The 23,606-nt window shown below is 61.8% G+C and overlaps 3 protein-coding genes across 9 annotated transcripts in view; 1 reads left to right on the forward strand and 2 right to left on the reverse strand.

Annotated features, from left to right (window-relative positions):
- Positions 1–11,470, forward strand: part of PITPNM2 (phosphatidylinositol transfer protein membrane associated 2) — a 134,033-nt gene extending 122,563 nt beyond the window's left edge. For 3 of the 5 annotated variants that reach the window (XM_035016885.1, XM_035016883.1, XM_035016884.1), the window contains 13 exons: positions 473–690; positions 1,173–1,351; positions 2,494–2,664; positions 4,270–4,434; positions 5,117–5,278; positions 6,129–6,277; positions 6,619–6,735; positions 7,035–7,151; positions 7,268–7,416; positions 7,518–7,667; positions 8,054–8,237; positions 8,317–8,445; positions 8,530–11,470. In XM_035016885.1, the coding sequence (XP_034872776.1) occupies positions 473–690; positions 1,173–1,351; positions 2,494–2,664; positions 4,270–4,434; positions 5,117–5,278; positions 6,129–6,277; positions 6,619–6,735; positions 7,035–7,151; positions 7,268–7,416; positions 7,518–7,667; positions 8,054–8,237; positions 8,317–8,445; positions 8,530–8,853 (2,214 nt within the window). In that variant the 3' untranslated portion in view covers positions 8,854–11,470. The remainder of the gene's footprint in view (positions 1–472; positions 691–1,172; positions 1,352–2,493; positions 2,665–4,269; positions 4,435–5,116; positions 5,279–6,128; positions 6,278–6,618; positions 6,736–7,034; positions 7,152–7,267; positions 7,417–7,517; positions 7,668–8,053; positions 8,238–8,316; positions 8,446–8,529) is intronic. The other 2 variants (XM_035016886.1, XM_035016887.1) reach the window with 2 other exon arrangements.
- Positions 11,471–12,100: 630 nt separating this feature from the next.
- ARL6IP4 (ADP ribosylation factor like GTPase 6 interacting protein 4) lies at positions 12,101–14,816 on the reverse strand. Of its 2 annotated transcripts, none has more exons than XM_035016891.1 (6): positions 14,334–14,816; positions 13,814–13,994; positions 13,082–13,363; positions 12,881–12,998; positions 12,460–12,529; positions 12,101–12,380 (listed from the first exon to the last, which is right to left on the reverse strand). In XM_035016891.1, the coding sequence occupies exons 2-6, from the start codon at positions 13,974–13,976 to the stop codon at positions 12,324–12,326; spliced, it is 690 nt and encodes a 229-aa protein (XP_034872782.1). In that variant the 5' UTR covers positions 13,977–13,994; positions 14,334–14,816; the 3' UTR covers positions 12,101–12,323. The 2 variants fall into 2 exon arrangements, with proteins under 2 accessions (XP_034872782.1, XP_034872783.1); XM_035016892.1 differs by having other exon boundaries at positions 13,814–14,006.
- A 219-nt stretch (positions 14,817–15,035) lies between these two features.
- On the reverse strand, positions 15,036–20,251 carry OGFOD2 (2-oxoglutarate and iron dependent oxygenase domain containing 2). Of its 2 annotated transcripts, XM_035016889.1 has the most exons (7): positions 19,604–20,250; positions 19,193–19,249; positions 18,359–18,472; positions 18,171–18,270; positions 16,658–16,785; positions 16,170–16,427; positions 15,036–16,095 (listed from the first exon to the last, which is right to left on the reverse strand). In XM_035016889.1, the coding sequence occupies exons 1-7, from the start codon at positions 19,733–19,735 to the stop codon at positions 15,832–15,834; spliced, it is 1,053 nt and encodes a 350-aa protein (XP_034872780.1). In that variant the 5' UTR covers positions 19,736–20,250; the 3' UTR covers positions 15,036–15,831. The 2 variants fall into 2 exon arrangements, with proteins under 2 accessions (XP_034872780.1, XP_034872779.1); XM_035016888.1 differs by having other exon boundaries at positions 15,036–16,427; positions 19,604–20,251.
- Between the last annotated feature and the right edge of the window lie 3,355 nt (positions 20,252–23,606).

Raw genomic sequence — 23,606 nt, forward strand, 5'->3', positions numbered from 1 at the left:
GCCCAGAGCCGCCGGGGTGGGCGCACGGGGCGGGTGAGCAGCTGCAGCGGGACGGAGCCTGGAGCACATGAGGCTTCGGCGGGCGGTGGAGCAAGGTCTGCACCGTAGGGAGCTGGGCTCTGGTCCCAGGAGGTGGAGCGGGCAGCCCCTCTGAGCTTCCCAGCAGGAGGGGGCCCGGGGTCCCTCCGCTGCAGGGGGGGGGGGCAAGGACGGGCAAGGCAGCGAGGTCAGCAAGAGGTCCCAAACACCCGGGTGGCCAGGTCAGGCAGGAACGGAAGCTGTTGGGACTCGGCCAGCGGGCGGGGTGTCGGGGGGACAGTGGGGCCGCGGGGGGACAGGGCTTTCCCCTCTCTGCTGTGGGTGAGAGGCTGGCTGGGCAGAGGCCAGTGGGCCTGGAGTCGGGAGGGAGGACACTGAAGCTGGGCCCAGGCCAGTGGCCACTGGGCAGTGAGCCTGCACGGGGCTGTTCCAGGACACTGACCTGCTGTCCCCCGGCACCCTGGTCAATGCGGCACATGGAGGCAGTGGCAGCGGCGGCCTGGAGAGCAGCCGGCACCTGAGCCGCAGCAACATTGATATCCCCCGAAGCAATGGTGTCGAAGACCCCAAAAGGCAGTTGCCCCGAAAGAGGAGTGACTCATCCACCTACGAGCTGGATACCATCCAGCAGCACCAGGCCTTCCTGTCCAGGTGGGTGGGGCCGGCGGGGCCCCGAGGGTCTGACCATGAGGCCTGTGGCCAGGTGAGGAGGGGGACTCCAAGAGGGGGGGATGCCTCGGAATTGAGGACGTGAACCAGGTCGTGCCGATGGCCGACACGAGGGGACTGGGATGCCCGGGCTGGGCCCGTGGCTCTTTGGCCAGGAGGAAGTGGCTTGTTGGGTGCGTCTGGGGTCTTGTACACACCGAGGGCCATCTTGGGCCCAAGGGAACAGCTTGTCCAGGGGTGGGGGAGAGTTGGGGGGCAGAAGCGATCGGGGCGGCTGTTCTAAAGGCAGTGGCACCCCAAGAGAGGTGTCCCAGTGGGCACTGGGCAGCCACATCTGCAGGAGAGTTCAGGGGCCAAGCCTCGTTTGGACCTGACGACCCCCGGGGGTCTTCCTTTGGGAGGCTGAGGGCAAGCCAGAGCTGAGAAGGGGTGTGGTGTGACCTCACGAGGCCCTCCATCTGCAGCCTCCATGCCAGCGTGCTGAGGAATGAGCCCAGCTCCCGCCGTTCGAGCAGCTCCACCATGCTGGATGGCACAGGGGCTGTGGGGAAGTTCGACTTTGAGATCGCAGACCTTTTCCTCTTCGGGTGCCCGCTGGGGCTCGTCCTGGCCTTGAGGAAGACTGTCATCCCTGCCTTGGATGGTGAGAGGTCTGCAGGGACAGGGCGGGGCAGGGGGTATATGAACTGGGTGGAGGGTCTCAGTGGACCCCTGTCACAAGGCCATGGCCACATCCCAGGCCCCTTCCTGCATCAGCCTCATTTCTGCCCTCCCCAGCACAGACTCGCTGCTCTCCTTTGCTCCTACTCCAGCAGCTCAGTCTCTGGCCCCCATCTCTTGGCCCCTGCTGTTCCATTTCATCTTCAAGGCACCTCTGGGAGCTGAGGTCCAGAAGGGAAGGGGCTGCCCTGGTATCAGATGGACACAGACAGACCCAATCTCCTGGGCCCAAAGTCTTCCCATAAGGAAGAGATCGGAAGCCAGGCACCCCCAAATCATCCTAGGTGCCTGGCTTCCGGTCCCAGAAGGGCCATGGCCACACTGCTCCAGAGACCCTCCTCAAGGCCACAGGGGCAGGGGGTGTGACATGCCGGCTGAGCAGCCTGTCAGCAGCAGTCCCTGCAAGGTGCCCCTGGGAGCAGCCAGTGTGGCCCAGGGAGCCCTGGCATCCTTACAGGGGCTGTGCGGGGCCCGCATTACATCCGCAGGTTACAGAGGGGCAAACTGAGGCTCAGAGAGGTGTGGACACTCGCCCAAGAGCAAGCCAGAGGTGGCTTATATATAAGCGAACAAAGATGTAGGGACAGTGACGTATGGCAACATCATCTGTAGTCGTGAAACAAGAGAACCGCTGTAAATGTTGGTCCACGGAGGGGGGCTGGTTGACTAAACCCTGGCGCGGCGCCCACGATGGAGGATGCCCGCGGCGGAAGACGGGTTGATGGAACTGGCAGGGCTGACATGAAGGACACCCACGTTTTGGTGTTACATGGGGCTGGAGGAGGGGTTCAAAAGGAAAGCACCTGTTCCTCCGTGTGTGTTTAAAAAGTGAGACGTCTACTACTGCTCTTTATACTTACGCTCACCCTGTCTCCCCAACAACCATGACGTGCTCGGAGAAGCGGCCCCATCTCACAGCCTAGGGCTCCACTCTGCTCAGTTTAAAACAAATTTGGTTAAGAAGCGGACAGATGCCAAATCCTAGAGACAGGCTTTCGGATGCCCCGCCCCCTCTGCTGTAGACCCCGCCTCCTCAGGGCTCTGCCATCCCCCCGCTGCCCCCAGTTTTCCAGCTGCGGCCGGCCTGCCAGCAAGTCTACAACCTCTTCCACCCCGCGGACCCATCCGCCTCCCGCCTGGAGCCGCTGCTGGAGCGGAGATTCCACGCCCTGCCGCCGTTCAGCATCCCCCGCTACCAGCGCTACCCGCTGGGGGACGGCTGCTCCGCGCTGCTGGGTGAGCGGCGCCGGGAGGCCCTGGGGGGGCGCGCCTGCCCCGGGCTCCTCCCGGAAGCTGGGTCCCGGCGTCGCTACGGGGGTGCGTCAGCAAGGGGGGTCCGGGCCTCGCCCCAGGTGCCGGGGCGGGGCAGACTGGGACGAGGATCCCCTCCCCGCCGCCTGAGGCAGAGCTGTGTGGGGGCCCCTCGTGGCAGCAGGCGGCCAGGGGGTTCAGAGCAGGGTGCTTGTGTGAGGACTGCTGCCCATCGGCCACTCTTGGCCCTTCCCGGTGGCCCCCAAGCCCCACCCCCACCCTCGAGTGTGTCCTGGCGTCCTGTCCCGTCCTGGTCTTCAAGGAGCCCCACGTGTCCGTGTCGGAGGAGCGCGTCTGGACTGCCCACGCGAGTGTCTGTTCTTGTCCTCTCTGTTCTCTCCCGTCTGCCTCCAGTCGAGACAGTGCAGAGAAACCCCGAGCTGGTCCTGGAGGGTGGGCCCCTGGCCCCTCTCCCCCCAGGGGACGGCTTCCTGGAAACCAGTATCCCCGTTCCCGCGCTCACCTGGCAAGACGGGCCCCGCCCGAGCCCGGGCTGTGCTGAGTGTGTGTAACACCCCCATTCGCGGTGGCATCTGCTTCGCTGGCTGACTGCTGGTCCTCAGGGACTTCCCACGCCCTCCTTGGCCACTTGGAGTCTGTGGGACCGTGGTGTCCCACGGAGACCAGACAGGACAAGTCCTAGGGACCGGGCCCTGGCGCCTCCTCTCTGCACACCGAGAGCCTAGGAGCCCAGAGGGAGGAGCGGCTGTCAGTCCAAAGGCTCCGGCTCTCATTTGTGAGGCTGGGGGCGCAGCCAGCAGACGGGGTGAGGCCTCGAGCCTCAGCCCACCTGCTGCCCAGGAGAAGCTTCCGGTCCCGGTGAGGGGTTGATTCCACTCCTTCCCTGCCTGAGGGGTCCAGGCACCTCATGCACCCCATCTGCACGTGGGTCCTCCAGCTGAGCCCCCACTCTCCCTGCTCTGCCCTGGCCCAGTTGAACCCTCGGCACCTGCCTTTGTCCCCGGACACCCATTCAGGGCTGGCTCCATGTGGCCCACGTGAGGGACACGCGGGGGTGTTGCCTCATGCTCAGTGCCCAGCACTGGGCACCCCCCAGAGACCGCTTCGGGCCCTCCTGTTAGTGCCCCTCAAACCCAGCGACAGTGCGCTGCGGGTCAGGCCCCACTCGGCTGAGCCCGGGAGGCTGGGAGGGCTAGCCGAGATCAGGAGCCGTGTGTGGGTCCGACGGGTGGCCAGGGGGGGCGGGAGCCTGGCCGCCTTGCCTCCCTGCCTACCGTGTCTGTGTCGGTCTGTCTGTCCGTCCCTGCCCCAGCCCTGCCTCCTCGCCCGCCTCGACTCAGTGCCCTGCCCTCTCGGCCCTGAGCAGGCAGGCCTGGCACGCTTGGTCCCATCCTCACTGCCCTGTGCTCAGATGCCACTGCTCACCTGCGGCTGGAGGTGTCGGCCGCGGCTCCAGCCCCCCCCTGCCCAGGGCATGCTGGGCCCTACCTCCCGCTGCTCAGGGGGCCGGGGGGCCGGGCTGGGGGGCCCTCTCTTACCCACTGGTCTCTGGCCCCTGTCTACCTGCAGCGGATGTGCTCCAGACCCACAACATAGTCTTTCAAGAGCACGCGGCCCCCTCCTCGCCCGGTGCAGCCCCCGCCACCCGAGGCTTCCGCCGAGCCAGTGAGATCAGCATTGCCAGCCAGGTGTCGGGCATGGCCGAGAGCTACACAGTGTCCAGCATCGCCCAGAGTGAGTGCGGCAGTGTCCTGGGCCTGCCCTCCCTGCACCCTGCACCCTGCCCTCCGTCCCAGCAGGGGGTCCGCACCAGCCCCTCCCCGGGACAGTCGGCTGTGTCTGGAGACAGCTGGGGAGAGCACTACCGGCATGAGGTGGACGGTGACCGGGTGCTGCTCAATACCTACGGTGGCCCCAAACGTCCAGAGAGGACTCTGGAGGGAGGGAGCCTTCGAAGGGGCTGCCCAGCGGGGCCAAGTCCAGGTGGCAGGCGATGGGCCTGGGAGGAGGGGTCCTAGCCCCAGGGGGGCCGGTGCTCCCTGAGGAGGAAGCCCGCAGAACCGGACAAGCCAGAGGGGCAGCCAAGGGGAGCCTGGGAGGCGGGATCTCATTGTGGCCGCCCCTCTGTGGCCTCCTTCGTGGCTTGGCTCCTCAGAAGCTTCTCAGCAGCTAGAAACGGAGCCCAGGTCACCCCCACTCATTCCCCCAGGGCCAGCTGCCCGCTCCATCCTCCCCGACCATGTGACTGGCTGCCTGTCTGGCTGAGCAGGGCTGCCTGAGCTGCGGCTGGCATGAGCATCCTCCCATGAGGGGCGCTGGGGCGCCCGGCACTCTTCCCCGCATCCTTCCTGGCCTGTGGTGGCAGCCTGCGGGCCCCAGCATGGCTGACCCTGTCCCCGTTGTTCTTGCTTCTCAGAGGCCCCGGCGTCGCTCAGCCATACCCCCAGCGTGAGGCGCCTGTCTCTGCTCGCCCTGCCCCCCCCACCCCCCACTACCCCGGGCCCCCACCCACAGGCCGGGCAGGCGAGCCCCAGCCTGGAGCGGGCCCCCCGCCTCCCTGACTTGGACACCAGAGAAGGTACCGGGCACCACACGGCCTCCATCCACACACGCTCTCCTCCCCTAACTGGCGTCTCTCACCGCTGCCAGGCCCATCTCACCGTCAGGCCCTGCCCGGGGAGGCCTGACCAGGGAGGCCGGAGGCTTGGGCTGGGGAGGAGGCAGAGGGGTTGGAGTTGGCTGGGGGGTCAGGACCAAGGGCCTGTGTGTGCGGCGAGCAGGCTGCGGGCGGAACACAGGGGAGTCCCGACCCCCACCAGGGGCTACGTACAGAGTAGGGGCTGCATGCAGCCATCAAGAAGGCACTTTCTAACCCTTATCTGGAGCTAGGGCGGTTTCCCCAGCCCCGAGTGGGAGCCAGGATTTGCACCCAGGCCTTGACACTTGGCCCGCAGGCTCCCAGGTGCTGAGGGGACATCAGGCCTTGCCTTGGGGTTCACCCCGGCAAAGCCTGTCACGGGCCTGAGGACTGCAGGGCAGATGGGGGGGGACAAGAGAGGCCTGAAGAGGACAGTGACGGGGCCCAGGGCAGGGGGGCGGCAGGATCCGCGACAGGACCAGGGACAGTCCTGCCTCCTAGCCGGGATTGTCCCCTCCCGCTAACTCCACGTGCCCCTTCCTCACGGACTGCATGCTCTCCACGGAGCCTCCCCGCCCTCACCCCCAGGCCTTCGGGCTGCTCGCACGCTATCCCAGAGTCCTGTGCCTTCCCCGCTCCCTTCGGTCACCCGGCCAGGGAGGAGGAGGAGGCTCGCTTTGGCTGCAGGCCTGGTTCCCCCGTCAGAGGAGGGTCTGGTCTTTGGGCTGAGCCAAGCCTGAGGGGCCTGGCACCCTCCGAGGGCAGCCCGGTCAAGGCCCTCCCCCGGCAGTTGCAGCAAGGTGGTGGGGCCAGAAGCGGATCGACTACGCCTTGTACTGCCCCGACGCTCTGACGGCCTTCCCCACCGTGGCCCTGCCCCACCTCTTCCACGCCAGCTACTGGGAGTCAACGGATGTGGTCTCCTTCCTGCTGAGACAGGTACCCGGGGGCCCACCGCCAGGAACCCCCGGGCCTCACATGCGGACCAAGTAATAGCACCATTGACGTGGCCCCAGTTCGTAGACAAGGGCAGTGGGGGCTCCCCTGAGACCACAGAGCAAGCAGGATGGAGGAACGCTTGCCGACGTTGGGATGGGGTGAATGTATGCACACGTTCATCAGACGTGTGACTTGGGGGACCAGAGAGTGGACTGTAGTGGGTTGAAGAGTGTCCCCCCAACCCTTCACGGTCTCCCATTTCTGGCTCCGAGGGCCACTGGCCTCCCCCTCCTAGAACAGGCAGTCTTGAGATGGCCCCGTGGCCTGCTGCTTCCCCTCAGGTCATGAGGCATGACAATTCGAGCATCTTGGAGCTGGATGGCAAGGAGGTTTCGGTGTTCACCCCCTCAAAGCCAAGAGAGAAGTGGCAGCGCAAGAGGACTCATGTGAAGCTTCGGGTGAGGGGGCCCCCCACATCCGCTGTCCTGCTGAATCCTCACAAGACACCCTATTACAGACGAGGAGACCGAGTCACAGAGTCACACGCTGTCTTACTTAATCCTCGGTCTGTAAGGTTGGAGCTGTTACCCCGTTAATAGGCAGGGAGGTGCTCGAAGGCCACGTAGGTCAAGTGGCTGAGACGGACTTGAATCTGGGCCATCCGGTTTTAAGCCCCGTGCTCACCCACCAGGCCCAGGAGATCCTAGCCATCCTTCCCTCCCCTACCCTGACGCAGCCTCGCTCCTCCTGTCCCCAGAACGTGACCGCCAACCACCGGATCAACGATGCAGTCGCCAACGAGGATGGCCCGCAAGTTCTGACGGGCCGGTTCATGTATGGGCCCCTGGACATGGTCACTCTGACTGGGGAGAAGGTGAGGACCTGGGGAGGCTGCAGGAGCTCCTGCCTGGCCTCCCGCTGGCTGGGGAGTGGAGGCTGGGGAGGCCAGCAGCCCCGGCCCCTTCCTGACCAGCTCGCCTGGCCCCCCAGGTGGACGTGCACATCATGATGCAGCCGCCCTCGGGCGAGTGGCTGTACCTGGACACGCTGGTGACCAACAGCAGCGGGCGGGTCTCCTACACCATCCCCGAGACCCACCGCCTGGGTGTGGGCGTCTACCCCATCAAGATGGTGGTCAGGTGAGCCCGCCGCTGGGGAGTGAGCAGGCCAGGCCGGCCACCTCTGGGACAGGAAGGAGGAGGTCTGGCGGGTTCTGATGAGCTCCCCCACCCCGCCGCAGGGGAGACCACACGTTTGCGGACAGCTACATCACCGTGCTGCCCAAGGGCACGGAGTTCGTGGTCTTCAGTATCGACGGCTCCTTTGCTGCCAGTGTGTCCATCATGGGCAGCGACCCCAAAGTGCGGGCCGGGGCCGTGGACGTGGTGCGGTGAGTGACGCCGAAGGGCACTTCGGGCTCGGGGGCGGGAAGCTCCTGGAGGCCAAGCTGGGGAGGGCTTTGGGACACCTGGCAGGGGCTCACGGAGTCCGCACCGCCACCGTCTGGCTGTGTGACCTCTTGATGTGGATGCCTCAGTTCCTCGACCTGAGCAGTGGGGCTCCTGACGAGACCAGTTACACCTGCTGCCGAGGGCATCCACGGGGACTGGGCGACCTGGTGGACTCTCCTCGCCGCGGCTACTGTTTCTGCTGAGCCCGATCAGGACACGCTCTCCAGCGGCCCAAGGAGAGGCTGGCGGGGCGAGGAGACGGGGTGGCCCAGGAGGGAGGCCGGGGCGGCCGTGGGACACCCAGGCCTCCCCGCTTCGCCCCCAGGCACTGGCAGGACCTGGGCTACCTCATCATCTACGTGACGGGCCGGCCCGACATGCAGAAGCAGCGGGTGGTGGCGTGGCTGGCCCAGCACAACTTCCCCCACGGCGTGGTGTCCTTCTGTGACGGCCTGGTGCACGACCCGCTGCGGCACAAGGCCAACTTCCTGAAGCTGCTCATCTCCGAGGTGGGTCCCAGGCGGAAGGGCTCGGCGGGGGGGGCGGGGGCGGGGGCCGTGCCCGTGCCCACGCCAGTCTCACCCGCAGCTGCACCTGCGCGTGCACGCGGCCTACGGCTCCACCAAGGACGTGGCGGTCTACAGCTCCATCAGCCTGTCCCCCATGCAGATCTACATCGTGGGCCGGCCCACCAAGAAGCTGCAGCAGCAGTGCCAGGTGAGCGGGCGAGCCGTGCTGGGCGGCGCGGGCAGGCGGCCCCGAGAGCCCGGCCCGTGACAGCCCCCCCCCCCCGCCCCGCAGTTCATCACGGACGGCTACGCGGCTCACCTGGCCCAGCTCAAGTACAACCACCGGGCGCGGCCGGCCCGCAATGCAGCTACCCGCATGGCGCTGCGGAAAGGCAGCTTCGGCCTGCCGGGCCAGGGCGACTTCCTGCGCTCCCGGAACCACCTGCTCCGCACCATCTCGGCCCAGCCCAGCGGGCCCGGCCACCGGCACGATCGGCCGCAGAGCCAGGCGGACGGCGAGCAGCGGGGACAGCGCAGCATGAGCGTAGCCGCGGGCTGCTGGGGCCGCACCACGACCGGCCGGCCGGAGCCTGGGGCCGCCGCGGGCCCCAAGTAGGACACCGGGAGTGAGGCGCTGTGGTCTCCATGGTGCTAGGCCAGGGCGGCCAGCCCCGCCAGGAGGCCTGGCCTGGGCACGCGATGGCGGCTGGAGACAAGCTTGTCCCAGGGCCTGGCGGAGGACATAGGCCGTGCCACACAGCCCTCCCGGCCCTGCCTCGTGTCCTAGGGTCTGAGGGGTTCCAGCTTGCAGGAAGACCTGTCCCAGGATGACAGAGGGACCAGGACTCCCCACGCGGACTGGCCCGGAAGGCTCTCCTAGACATTTGCCCTGCATTGACCTCCCAGCGTCGCGACGACAGGCCTGGGCCCGGGCCCCGCCCGCCACTTCCCATCCACTAGCTCACCCTGACCCCCAGGTCCCCTCCCACTTGGTAGCAGCTCCAACGGGGGACAGCCTGCTTCTTGTTAACTCGAGTTACTCAACTGTCCAACCTCACTGGTTTTGCACTGACTTTTGAGAGTGGAGATCCATTACCATCTCCTGTGGCGACGGACATGCATGAAAAGCCAACATTCGCTGATCTGGGACCTCTTGCCACACAGAAGGCTCCAGGGCGGCAAATCCTCGTGCAAGCAGGAGAGAGAGGCCATATCTTAATTTCTGCAGCTCCGCCTGGCCCGCCAGCGCTGTGGCAGCCCCGGACCCCTGCCTACCTGTCCACTTGCCCCACCTGGAACCCAGTCCAGCGGCGAGGCTGGTGAGGCCCAGAGCCGGCTCCCGAGAAGCCACGCCTCGGGCTCCTGGGCCTGGCCGGGCCGGCCTCCTCTTCCACTCCTCGCCTGCCGTCAGTCAAGGCCACGTGCCTCGGCTCTCCCGTTTCTACACCTTTCTACTTCTCCAATCTGATTTCTATGAGGTTTTTTTAAATGAGCAATCCTTGGCTGCTTCCTTTTCTTAACTCTTTCAGTACCAAGCGCAGCCCCTCCACATGAAAACACCCAGCACTGTGACGGAGTCCAGCCTGGTTCTGGGTCCCAGGGCCCTGCCGCCCCCACCCATGCAGTGGGGCGTGGGGTCCCCGCCTCACCTGACCCCCGTTAATTCCACTGAATTTCTACTCTGGGGTGAGTGGGGCACACACTTAGGTTTTTTTAATGCCAATTCCGTTTTGATGCCGAATCTAAGAAGCCACAACTTGCTTCGTTAGCTTAAGGGCAGGCAGCCATGACACCATTCCCCTCCTGGTAAGGACCGCGCTGTCCTGCACGCTGGGTCCGAGCATCAGCCCTCCCTCCCCAGAAATGACCACGAGCTCAGCTGTGGCGCTCGGCTCCGGGCGGCCCTTCTGCTGCTTCTCCACCCTCTACGTAAGGCGGGGGAGGCTGCCTGGCCAGGCTCCGACTCAGAAGCTGCTGCCAACCTGGATACGGCCTCAGGGCCTCATGGGCTGGGACGGGGAGGCACACCGATTGATGTTAACATTCTCCCGTGTGTAGATATGTACAGCCAAAGGGTCATGTAAATGTTCCACGAAAGTGGGTCTATACAGAGTGAGAGCTATTTATTTTGTGCAGAGAAAAATTTCTGGAGGGAGAGGACCTTCAGGGTTTGTTCATATTTAAGATGTAGCTTTTTGGTTTTGTTTCAGGCGTTATGTATAAAGCAACGATTATTTTATGGACCAAGTTTTAATGTAAGTGTTGCAATGGAAGTGCAATACCTGACCCCCCTCTGCTCCCCGCGGGGGAAACTGCTTGGCCTGACAATCACAGCCCGGCGGGGGGCCCCTGTGGCCAGTGCCTCCTCCTCTGTTCGTCCCACCTCACCCCATCTTGCCTACCGCCTCGGTGACCAGCCATCCGGAGAAGCACCTGGAAGAGTCTCAGGCCCGCCTGCAATAAAGGCTGGGTGGCCTGCTGGCCCGGGGAGGCCGTGTGGGCAGTGGGTCCGGCCGCTCCCAGCGGGCAGCTCTCCCAAGCTCCCCACTCCCCGCCCGCCTGCCCAGCTGCCAGCCATGCCAAGGACAACAGCAATAGTCCCCTGGGCCTCTCCCAGCGGCCCTTAGCCATAGATGGTGAGATGGGCAGCCCACCCTCCCCGTTGACGTCTCTCTTCTATATCCAGGTCTGCTTCCTGCCTCCCTAAAGATTCCTTTTGGCACATTCTCTTCTTAAAGAAGCACCAGTTTTTCAGAAACTAAGAGGGAGGGCAGAGTCCTTTAAAAATACCAAAAATGTTTACAGTGTTGGGTGCTGAGCTGCAGGGCTCAGGCCCGACCAGTCGTAACCAAAGGGTGAGGCAGGCCTTGCTGACTGCCACCCCCACCCCAGGCCTGTTAGAGTAGAAGCCTTAGTCCCACTCCCAACCCCGACCCCAGGACTGAGCCTCAGCCCACCACCCCAGATCCAACCACCTGCCTTCTCTTTGATTTCTAAAGAGGGATTCAGCAGAGACCCCACCCCCAACTTTCCCAGCTCGGTCTGAGCTGCCCGCCCACCCGCCCCGTTGCAGTCTTCGAGCCTCGGCCCCTCCTGTCTCTCTGTCTGGGCCATGTGTGAGCAGTGTCCTGACTCGCCCCATCCGCCCTTGCTACCCCTGCACCTTCGGGCCTGAGTGTGCTCTGTATACAGTGTCATTGTCTGTTACACCAATTAAAGAAGCAGGAAGGCTTCCCTCTGGGTCTCTTTACTGCACCAGCAACCACAGAACACCGGCTGGGGATGGGGGCCTAGGACGGGGGCCCCACCTGTCCTGGAGCTAAAGCTGTGGCAGCGAGAGGGCGTGCTTCCCAGTAAACAACGCCCACTACACTCGCCGTAATAGCGATACAATTACACAAGCCTTACCCTGCCCTGGGCCTCCTTCCAGCCCCTTCCTAGACACGAACCCCGTTCGTCCTCACAGCAACCCAGTGAGGTGGATGCTGAAAGCCTCTGTGCTTTACAGAGCACGTAGCTAGGAATCTGGGCCAGGACTCCCACTCTGGCCGCCTGGCCCCAGCACCAGCACTGTGAACAGATGTCATCTGCAGGAAAGAGCACAGGAAGCAGTCTGCCCCCAAGTCTGAGGGGATCGGGCTTGAGAGCCAAGTCTGGGTTTGGGATGCAGCTGGGGATGAGGGTCAGGGTCTGGTCTAGGCAGGCTGATCTGGGGGGATGAGCAGGGTAAAGGTGGCTGGTGTGGCCTGTGCTCATGACCACCAGGGCACACCCCACCTTTCCCCAGAAACTCCTGGAGCCCTTGTTTTAACTCTGGAAGTTGGGCAGCAACCTTCCCCCCCCATCAGCACAAAATAACAACAAAGTTTCCAACCATGGAACATTTAATATTTGGAAAGTTACGCTCTTTCAGGAGATGGGAGAGCTGATTAGGCCAGTGACCCTGTCCTGCACCCCCTGCATGTGAAAGGAGGCTGGGCCAGAGGCCAGTGCACAGGAGGAAAGGCAAACACCCACTGGGCTTCCTGCTGCCCACCCCGAAGCCAGCCTCCAGGCCAAGCCACCAACACTTAGCCAGCAGGGCCCTCAGGGTAGCAGCCCAGCTCGCATCTGGAAGGCCAGGCCATCCCCTCGGGTGGCTTGCTAGAGAAGAAAGCGCACAGAAGGGGACACATCAGAAACAGAGCTGGGCGTGGACCCCGGGGAAAGGGGTGACACCAACCTTGTTGATCTCTCTGTGTCGTTCCTTAGTCACGATTTCCTCTAAGACCTCGCCATCTCCCTTAATGAGCCTGGGGGAGGAGGGGAGAGGAGGCTGAGCCTCTGATGCCAGAACAACAGAACCAGAGATGCCAGGCCTCAGGCCCCCACTCCCGTGAGCAGGCGGAATCTAGGCGCTCCCCCCACCCACTCCTGCCCCTGGGACAGTGATAAAGGCAGCTGGGTAGGCTCTGCCATCAGAGCTCTTTGAAGACACTCCTCAAGGCCCTTCCAAACCCTGCAACTGCTTGCTCTGGGCGATAAGGAAGAACAGCCTAAGAAGTCCCATAAATGAGTAACTACTTTTCTCTGGTCTCTGGCTTTTTAGCCCTCCTCCTGAGCATGCAGAGCATGTGGGGCTGAGCTTTGCCAAGACTCCCCACCTGGTGCGTCCTGTCTCTGGGTCCACCACCTTGCGGATGATGCTCTGCCGAGCATCCCACTCCTCCTTGGTCATGGGCTTCATGGCCTGGATGCGGGACTTCTGTTCATCCGTCAGGACTGCAAGGGGAGATGGCAGGGAGTTGGCGGCTGGGTCTCAGGGAGGGGACCCTTCCCCTCCTGCACCCCAGGCAGCAGAGTACCTGGGCCATCCTCTTCATCCTCAGCCGATCTGTGCCACTGGTCCAGTGAGGGTCCCGGCAGAGCCTCACCCTGCTGCAGCTTTGCCTTCTCCTTGCCTTTCTTCTTCAGCTTCTTCTTCCTTTTCCTCTTCTTCCTCTTCTTGTCCCTGTGCTTCCCCCGCTTCTTCCGGCTGTCACTGGAGGAAGAGGAGGAGGACGAGGAGGAAGAAGAGCTAGAAGAACTGGAAGAAGAGGAGGAGGAGCTGCTTCGTGGTCTCCTCCGGGCCTTGGGCTTGCTTCTCTCTGTGATGCAGGGAGAAGGTGAGGCTGGCCAGGAGGGTAAGAAGTAGACCTTTATCCCCTTGCTCTGGCCTGTGGCAGGCTTAGAGGGACTACAGAGGGGTGAGGCCGTCCGGGCAGGGCCTTCCGGAGCAGGGATCAGTTCTCTCCGGAGAGGCACTTTCTGGGCTTCACCCAGTCAACTGTCTGACCAGGAGCAGGGCAGCCAGCCCCCAGATCTCAGCTGCAGCTGCACAAAAAGCATCATTACGTGCTCCCTTCGGTCCACACACAATGCGCTGGCCCAGCCTCTCAATCTGAGTGTCTTTCAATCTAGACATCCAGGTCCCGCGCTCTGCACTCCTCTACTGCTCCCCGCGATCTCTCCACAGCCACCCCGGGAGGCCCACTCAGCTGCCTGCAGCTTCCTCCGTAAAGTTCCCACACCCCTTTCCCATTCCCTGCGGTCCTCACCCTCCGCCCCACAGGTGGTGTTGCTGGCCTTGTGGTCCTGGGATCTAGAAGCCAAGCAGCTCCTCGGAGCGTCCTTACTGCTCTTCTTCCTTCTCTTTTCCGACCCTCGGCCCCGGGACCGGCTTCGGCTCTTGGAGCGCTTGCGAGAGCTGACGTGAGCCATAGCGCCGCGGGCTGGAGACTGGGAGACACGCTTCAACTGGGGCTCGCACAACCGGCCCCCAGACTGGGCTCCGAGGGCGGCTCTTCTCGGGGCCTGGCTCTCGGGGGCCCACTGCCCATCACCACCCGGGACAGGGACTGAGGGGGTCCGCGGCCACCTCACGATCCTCCCCCACCCCCGGGGACCCCGGGCCCCGCGCCGACTCCCGGAGCCTCGGCCCCTTTAAGGGCCCGCCCCCGCCCGGCCGCTCCACGCCTGCGCACGGCCCCTCCGCGCCCGGACGCTCCGGCGCCCGTAGGAGCCGCCGCGGGCCTCAGCTGCCAGGTGCGTCCCGAACCCCTCCCCGCGCGCTCCTACCCTCCACCCTCGCGCCCTCCGCGGCCTCGCCGCCCTAGGGAAGGTCCCCGCAGCTGCTCCGTCCCCTCCTAACCGCCCATCTGGCGGGACCGTCGGACCCGCACCACGCCTTCGCGTGAGGAAGCGGCGGCGAGGTGACTTCCGGCCGGGGCAGTGCTCCGAGAGGCCGTCCGGCTGGGAAGCGAGGCGCTGCCGCCTTTAGTCCTGAAGCCCCGGGTTCCGTTTGCAGGGCCGCCCCAGAAACGGAGCCTGGCTCTCCGGCCTCCCGAAGAGGGAAGCTGGAGATCCAGGCTTCCGCCCCAGGCGGTCGCGAGGCCGTGCGTGCTCCCGGGCCTCTGCCGCAGCCCTGCGCTCGCCTCCGACCGCTCCTCCGACCTCCAGCCTCCCTGAGTTGCCTGCCGACCTGGTCCTTGCAGCGTCCCCACTTAGCGACAGAGCCAGGGCGGGAGCCCTGTGAGGGAGTGCCCCGAAGGCCTGTGTCCGGAGTGGGCAACTGAGGTTCTGCTGCTGATTCCTCCAGTGTGGAGCGAGGCCTGGTGTTCCAGATCCTCCCACCCTCCCAGGGAAGCCAGAACCAAGATTTCAGTACGGAAACCCTTGGTTTGCAGATGTACAACCCAAGGCCGGCACAGCCGCACTCCACCCAGTCTGGGGGCTGCCCAGTTGCGAATTTTTCAATAATAATGACAGCAAACACAGAGGGCTGCTGTAAAGCACTTGATGAACGTTAACTCATTTGACTCTCACAACAGCTTTAGGAGATAGGTTCTTTCCAGGAGAGGAAACCAAGGCACAAAGAGGCCCCGTGGCTGCCCCACAGTCACACCACTGGAAGCCGCAGAATCAGAATTTGAACCCAGGCAGTCTGGCTCCAGAGTCCCTGCTCTTAAACCCCGCTGTGCTAAGTAAGCACTCATCACCAACTAGAAGTTGCTGTTGGTGGCTCACCCCAATCCCCTGTATAGACAGATGCTCTCCATCCCTGCCGTGGTGTGTGTTCCTGACTCACCTGTACTCTTCTCTGGAAGGTTCCCTTGGTCACTGGGAGCCAACCTGCCCTGGAGATGGTTATCTGGGAAGTTACTGCCACCTCCCCACTCACCCGCCCAGCACAGCCCAGACACACCCTATAGCCTCTCTGACGCAGGGGGCAGACTGCTAGATTCATGCTCCAGAGAGTTCTGCGGGATTGGGCTGAGGCTGGATGCCCTTTGAAATCACATCTTGGCCCAGCTCCTTCCCACCCTGTCCTTCCCTCCCGCCCTTCTCCTGAAGGTTTTCCTTCAACAAACCACCTGCCCAGGAATCCCCATCTCAGGCTCTGGCTCTAACAAACCTGACCCGAGCCCGCCTGTCTGGGAAAAGAATGACGCAGAAGCTGGTGTGTCCTTTTGAACCAAGAAGTACCTGAGGGCTGCAGGGAGTTTATTCCCGTCCCACCCAACCCCAGGAGGCAGAGCCCTGGGCCGCCATGCCACCCCCACACGCCCGGCCTGGCTCAAGTCTGAGCGCACACATCCACCGTGGGGGGCTCCTCGCGGGTGAAGCCGTCGCCGAAGCCCTCGTCGTCCACCAGGTCAGGTTTGCCGCAGCACATGGGGCACAGACGGTTACGCACAGCGGAGGCCCGGAGCCAGACGACGAGGCTCCAGCGCTCGCCCGTGCCCAGGGGCCGAGCCCCGTGCAGCTGGCCGCCCCGGTGCAGGATGCCCTGGCCCACCACGGGCTCCACCTCCAGGGGCCTGGCCAGGGCTGAAGGCGCCTGCAGAAAGCGGGGCTCAGGCCTGGGCGCTCCCGGCTGCCCCAGGCCCTGCGCCGTGGGCCACACACACTCACCTGGAAGAGGCCCCCGAAGTACAGGGCGCCCCCCGTGAAGGCCTTGCCAAGGGCCACGTTGAGGGTGAGCTCAGCGTTATCATAGTGGCAGCCGAGCTCGCGGTCCTGGCCTGGCGCGTATTTGACCACGAAGGCCCGGTGGCTGTCGAGCCAGCCCCCACCGCAGTCCGGGTACAGCAGCGCTGTCAGTGGCTGCAGGAAGCGCTCCCGCAGCGGCGTCACCAGCTGCTCATCCAGGCCTAGCTCGTGCAGCAGCACCTGGGAGGGGGGCCCCGGGGGGTCAGCAGGGAAACGGACGGCGCCTCACCCTGGGTCCCTGCGGGAGTCTCTTACCAAGGACACTGTTACTTGCAGATACCAGCTTCGTAATAATCCTACCATGACCTCATTTTACAAATGGGGAGACCAAGCCCCCAACAGGCCCCAACAGCTCTTCTCCAGCCCCGCAGGTACGTCCCCCCAGCCCCCGACGTCCCTGCCTCACCCACCCCGTAATTGTTCATGGTGTTGGGTCTTCCCTTGGGCATGTCTGACTGCTCGAAGTGCTCCAGCTCCTCCAGCAGGGCCTGGCAGAACGGTGCCGTGAGCACTGGCAGCCGATAGATACGCTTCGCCTCTGCAAAGGGAGGGACAGTGTGGGCCTGTGTCCTCGTGGGCTCTGTGAGCCTGAGCATGCCGTGTCACTTCCCTCGGCCTCAGTTTCCTCACCTGTACGATGGGGACAACGTGGGTACTCACCTCTCAGGGCTGTTGTGACCACTAATGACATACTGTGTGGGCAGCAGGAAGGCCTATTCCTGGGCCCCCTCATTTGTCCCTGGAGCCTCTCATCCTGCTTCCACAGGCGCCCACACGTCTAGCCTCTAGACTGCGATGTGAGTTTTGATGAGGCCCAGAGATGGGAAGGGATTAGCCCAATGACACCCAGCAGGCCAGTGATGGAGCCAAGCGGGGATCACAGAGCCAGCCTCAGGCTTTCTCTGCACGGCCCCCCATGAGCCATCAACATTTGCACCCCAACTGAAGTGCCCCTTGGAGCCTCTGTTCCCCACACAGGAAGGTTGAGAAGGGCTGCTCCTTCTTGCTGGACCCTGTTGGGTAGAAGCCAGGCTCAGATCAGAAATGCACACAGTTCTTGGCAGATGCACCAACGCCCTGGGGTGCGGGGTTCGTGTGGTCCCGACCCTTTCCACCGACACACAGCCCAGCCCCACCCAGACAACCTTCACACAATCTCCACTGATGGGGAGTGGGTGGCAATGAGGAGGAGTCCCTCCAGGCCAGGAGGGACAGTCTCATTCACATTCCATCCTGTGCCTCACAAGAGAGCACAAGCTTCATGAAGGGAGGAACACTGTACACCTGTGTCCCCACGGGACCCCCAGACCGAGGAATAACAGTAACGGTAAGATAAGGAAACCTTTCCTGAGCGCTGTGCACCCAGCCCATTAGGCACATTACCTCACTTAATCACACTTCAGGAGATGGGTATTACTAGTTCTCTTCTTTCACAGATGGTGACACTGAGGCAGAGGGATTAAGGAACTTGGAAGGACTGGCACTTCCTGCTGGGTTTAGCCAGCGGGAGATCCCAGCAGGAGATCCAAAGGCAGGAGAGACGGGGCATTTCTGAGCTTGGCTTTGTGCCTCTGCTCAGGGCCACAGCAGTTACCTGGCAGCCCCTCTCCCACAACTCCAGTCATGGCAGGTGCCCACTTCTCCAGGTCAAGGAATAAGAACTGTCTCTCCCCAGCCTGCTGTTAGTCCTGGGCTGGGGGATTTGGGGTGGGTCCTTCACCATCATGCACACCTGTCTTAGTTGTCCCTTTGTTAAGTTCTTCAGTCCCCCCCATTTGGGTATGCCAGCTGGTTCACACCTGACACATGCATTGAGTGAGTACCAGCCCTTCCAGCTGGATCTTGGAGGCAGACATGGTGGAGGGACCCCAGTCTCCCACCCCCTAGTCCTAGTCCTACTAGGTGATGGGGCCAAGACCTCACCAGACACCGTCTCCAGCCGCTGGAGAAGGCCTTCAAGGTCTGCACCCGGTGATGTGCTGTACTCAGTTGCAGCCAAAAACTCGGGGGCCAGAGCCTCATCCTGGGGGCAGAACACACTAGCTGTGAGGCAGACAGGCCCCAAGCCTGGATGCCTCCAGCTTCTTCCAGTAACCTGCCCTGCCAGTTACCTGCAGCGTGTTGTAGACATCAGGCCGCGCTGGGTGGTAGGAGCTTGAGATGAGGGCTTTCCTGGCAGCCGACTCCTGCCCCAGCCGCTGCCGTCGCTCCACCTCCTGCTCAAGCTGGGTGGCACAGGGCCTAGTTACCAAGATGGGGCCTCATATCCGCCCCCCCCCCCCCCGAAGGTCACTGTACAGAGGAGGAAACAGGCTCAGGAAGGGAGCAGGAGCAGGGCCTGGGTTGAGAGCCAAGTCTCCCTACACACCTGATTCTATCAGGGTAAATGCAGGTGCCAAGCTATTCGCTGAAGGCAACTCCATCCCACTCTGGGTTGCACCATTCAGAGTCTGGCTGGGATGGGAACCCCTGGACATGCCCAACTAGCTGGGCCGCTGAGGGAGGGGAATGGAATCCCAGCCAAGTCTTGTGTTCCAGAGGCTGCAGACGGCTCGCCTAGTAAGCTTCCCCTTACTCACCCCCAGGTGGGGAAGGAGACAGGAGATGCCAGCAGCCCTGGCACCAGCCAAAGGGCAGTGGGTGAAGACCTGAAGAGGCCGGAGCCCAGCTGCCCTGGGTGGGATCTCAACTCCACCTGCTGTGAAGCCTTAGGCAAGTGTCTTAAGAGGGTGTAAGGCAGACAACTTGGCATTTTCCACTTTCTTTTTCTGGTGCCAGGCCCCAGGTGCTGCAGTGAGGGGGCACAGGAAGAGGGCAAGGGGAGGTCTAAGGAGCCGTTCAGGGAGCTGGGACTGGCAGGCCTACGGCTGGGAAGCCCCCCCAAACTGCTGGCACCAATCTAAAGAGGAAGGGCTAGGCTGGGTGTGGAGGGTGGGGAGTGTTACCTCTCCTAACAGCTGCTGGAAGTCCTTGGGGCTGACACACCCTCGGCTGCGCAGGATCTGAGAGCAGAAAATCCAGTGAGCAAGTCACTTAACGTCTCTGGGCCTCAGTTTCCCCTCGCTGAGATGGAGATGAGAGCCCCGACCTGACGGGGTCATCGTGAGGATGAAATTCGGTAAGCACGCTAAGCAGAGGGCATCCCCGCGCCGGGCCCTGCCCGACGCACTTTACATGGACGTTTACTCACTCGTTCCTTACGACCGCCTCACTAAGGAGATACTACTGTCCCCACTTAAGGTGAAAAAACCGAGGCACCCAGAAATCATGTCCTCCTTGCTGTCAGATCGGAGCACCCGGGCAAAGCGAACGGCCTGCCCGCCCATTTCTCCGCAGAGCCAGTGTTGGCCACTCACCGGGCCGTAGTCCCGGCGCAGCTGCTGCTCGCCCCGGAAGCGCACGTGGAGCCCGTAGCGCGCCACGTACAAGTTCTCGGAGCAGAAGCAGGCGCAGCGGCAGAAGCGCCGCGGGGCCCCAGCCGTCGCCATGGTGAAGGGGCGCGCGCCGCCCCGCCGGCTTCCGCAGGAGCACTTCCGGCGCGCCCCCCGCCGAGCCGGGGCCCGGTGTGGCCCCAGCGGCAAGGGTTCGTCCCAAGTTCCCGAGCGCAGAGGAGAACGAAGACTCCGCCCCAGACAACGGTCCGCGGTGGGCAGAGATGCTCCCGGGCGGACGGCCTCGGCTGAGAGCGTGTGGTCTTCTCGGCCGCCTCACAGTTTCCCCATCCACGAGGCGGGGACTAATCGCCCCTTTACAGATGGGCAAACTGAGCCACACCCTCACAGGCCGGGGACAAGTTGGACTTGGAACCCAAGGCCTTTTGCTTAAGTGCCACCTCCCTTTTCTGCTCGGAGCTCTTTGAAGAGGCAGCCAACGGCAGGACGACAGTTGGAGGAGCTCTGGGGTCCGATCTCTCCAACTAGCAGCTAGCCGGTTCTGTGCGTCTGAGCTTGGGCTTAGCCTTCTTCCCCGGTCCCTGTCCGGCACTCTCCGAGCCTCCGCCGCGGGCTCGGGATTCGCGGCTGAGTGCCCCGGGGCAGTGTCCACACGAAAACGCTCCGTCCGGCGTGACTTCCGGTGGCTGGGCCGAAGGATTCGGGTGTGGGCGGGGAACGGGGTGTGGTCTGTTGACGGCCACACCCCGCACGGCGCGGTCCATGTTCTGCACAGCCGCAGTGTGAGCTGAGTATGTTTCTTTCAGAGCGTGCTCCCGGACATCGGGGAGACCCATCGTAGCTCCTAGGTCCCTTGCCGCGGGGCCCCCCACCTTGGTCCGCCATGCACCCCGCAGGTCCAGGTCTGCAAAGCCCCGGGAGGAAGCTTGGACCTCATGCTGAGATGGGGAAAACTAAGGCTGGGAGTAGGGGATGAAGTCCTGTTCCCTGCCCCCAGAATTCCGTCCCTGGCTCAGCGTGGTGCGAGGATGGGGGTGGGGAGGAAGGCTGGGGCCTCAAGACTCCAGCTCTTAGCCCGGATACACAGTGACAACGAATGGTAACTCCTGTTGGCCGACTTTCACCTTCTGTCCTTTCATCCATACAGCAAAGCTTTGAGCGAGGTAGTATGTCACTCATGTTACAGATGGAGAAACAGGCTCAGAGAGGGGCGGCGACCTGCCTGCCCCAGGGTTCACCGCAACAGGGGTTCTCTGAGGGGTTGGATTATGAGGGATTTCGGATTTTCTCTTTGTGGTTGTTAGCATTTATTTTCTTGATGCTTTCCTCCCTCCCCTCCCCCGTGTATGCACGGGTTTACACGCATTCACATTCGCAGTGAAACACGTACACACTCAAACACACCCTTCTGTGCTCACACACATGCACCCCCCATCACAAGTATGCTCATACCATTGACACACTCACACCCACTCATACACACTTCACATACAGACACAGCCACACACTCATCCTCACACACCTATCACCCACACTCACACATCCAACACAGTCCCTGGTTCCTCCCAGTTCTGTGGGAAATTAGGCGGCAAGGCCTGCCTGTGGCTCCTACCGAAGCCCCAGGGCCCCAGAAGGAGGTGGGAGACCCTCACATCCTGTGCGACCATGCCAGGCTGCCCTCTCCAGCTTTCTCCACCAGCATGTCTGAGGGTCCAAGGCTCCTGCCAGCACCTTGAGGGGCTGGGAAAAGGCTTCTGCTCTCAGGAAAAAACCTACACCAACAGCCTGATTGGTTTTCACACTGGCTGGCCAGGGGCAGCAAGACCATCCTGAGTGTGGGAGGTTTGCATGTGAGCATGTGGAAGTGTGTTTTGAGTGACAGATAAGCTCCCTGCCCTTCTGAAGCTCAGTCAAGGTGGGGAAACAGGAGTAAGCAAGGAAATAAATACAAGATCAAGTTATTTTCATTCAGTCGTAAGTGCTGGGAAGACAAGCCAGGTGATGGGATGGTGAGTGCCATGGAGGTGGTCGCTTTAGACCGAATGACCGGAGAAAGCCTCCCAAAGTGACATTTCAGCCTAGCTCCAATGGCTGCAACAAGATCTGGCAGGAAAGAGTTCTAGGCAGGGGAATTAAAAGTGCAAAGCCCCTGCAGTGGGATGAGCTTGCCATGCTTGAAGAGCAGCAAGGCATACAAGAGGGCAAATCCTAGGGGATGAGGACAGAGTGGTCCTCGGGCCAAATCACTGGGCTTAGGAGATCACTGTTGACATTTTGGATTTTACTCTACATGTGAAGGGAAGCTGCCAAATCCTCACAACAAACTGTATGAGGTAGGAGTTGTCCCCGTTTTACAGAGGTGGAAAACGAAGGTCAGAGAGGTTGAATGGCCCACCCAAGGCCACACAGCTCTCAAGTAGTGGAGTCTGGAATGGAACAGGAATCTGTTTTCTGTCTCCTTCGGTGCCCTTTCCCCTCTTCAGGCAATAAATCTAGGTTACTGGGCCACGGATCCTGGGACCCAGCCCAAGCCTCCTGAAGGTACCAGGCTTCCCCAAGGGGGAGAATGACCCTCAGGGCCGCTTCCCCCTCAAGGACCCAGCTCCCCAGCCAAGAGCTGTGTGGTCTGAGAAGGTGTTTAAACTTTCATGGGTGTCTTGATTGCCCAGCGATAGTGAAGGGCCCTGCTCTCCAGGAAAGGATCCATTTCCCCAGTTCTGTGTGCATTACCCCTGTCTTCCTCCCCCAGAGGCCCAAGGCAGGCCTGGCACATGCATCCTCCCCCCAGTGCACACGGTTAGATTTCTCCCTTTGCAGCAGTTTGCAAGATGAGCATGTTCTGCTTATCAGTTTAGACTGGCTCTCCCAGTGGTCCCCCTTCTCCTTGGAAGCAGTGTCTCCACCCCTACCCCGCCCCATCCTGGGCTCAATCACCAAAGGGAACAAGAGCAAGAATATTAATAGTACTGGATCCATGTACTCTCAACCAGCACTGATGTGTTTTTGTTGTCTGTGTGAGGTATTATATATTTTTTAAGATTTTTTTTTAAGTAATCTCTACACCCAGTGTGGGGCTCGAACTCATAACCTCGGGATTCAAGAGTCACACGCTCTGCCAAATGAGCCAGCTAGGCGGTGCTCCTGTTTGAGACACTATTAAACCTATTTTACAGATGAGGCTCAGTGAAGTACAGGGGCCTGTCTAGGGCCATAAACCTAGTAATTGACAGGACCAGAATTACAGTACCCATCCTTCTATCTGATTCCAGAGTGTATTTGTGGGGGTGTGTATGTATGCGTATGTACGTGTATATATGCATGTTTGCACTTACGTATAATTCTATGTATCTATACACATTCTTTTGAATTCATACAGAGCACACTACAAAAAAGGGCACATCTCAGGGGTACAGCTGGTGAATTTTTATAAACTAGACACACCCATGTAACCAGCATCCGGATCCCAAAACAGAACATTCCAGCCCCCACCGTGTCCCTGCTCAGCCATTACCCACCTCCCAAGGCTAATCACTACCCTGACTCCTAAGAGCCAAGATTAGTCTGGCCTGCTGTTGAATTTGGTACAAATAAAATCATATACCATGTATTATTTTGTATACTGCTTCTTTGACTCAGCATTCTGTGGGTGAGATTCATGACTATTGCCTGGCGTAGCGGCCACTCATGCTTCTTCATGGCTGCCTAGTATTCCACTGGGGGCCCACTCCATCCACTGAGCCATTCTGCAGCTGAAGGACGCTTGTATTGTTTCCAGTTTGGAGACATCACGAATGAAGCTGCTAGGAACACCTGTAATTTATCTATTGCAGTAAAATATACATAATGTAGAACTTACCATTTTAACCTTTTTTATAGAAGTCTTTACTTTTTTTAAGATTTTATTTATTTGAGAGAGAGAGAGAGAGTGTGCACACAAGCAGGGGGAGCAGCAGGGAGAGGGAGAAGC

The sequence above is a fragment of the Mirounga leonina genome, unplaced genomic scaffold (genome assembly GCF_011800145.1).
Source record: "Mirounga leonina isolate KUSES-001 unplaced genomic scaffold, KU_Mleo_1.0 Mir_171, whole genome shotgun sequence".
In the NCBI taxonomy this organism is placed as follows: domain Eukaryota; kingdom Metazoa; phylum Chordata; class Mammalia; order Carnivora; family Phocidae; genus Mirounga; species Mirounga leonina.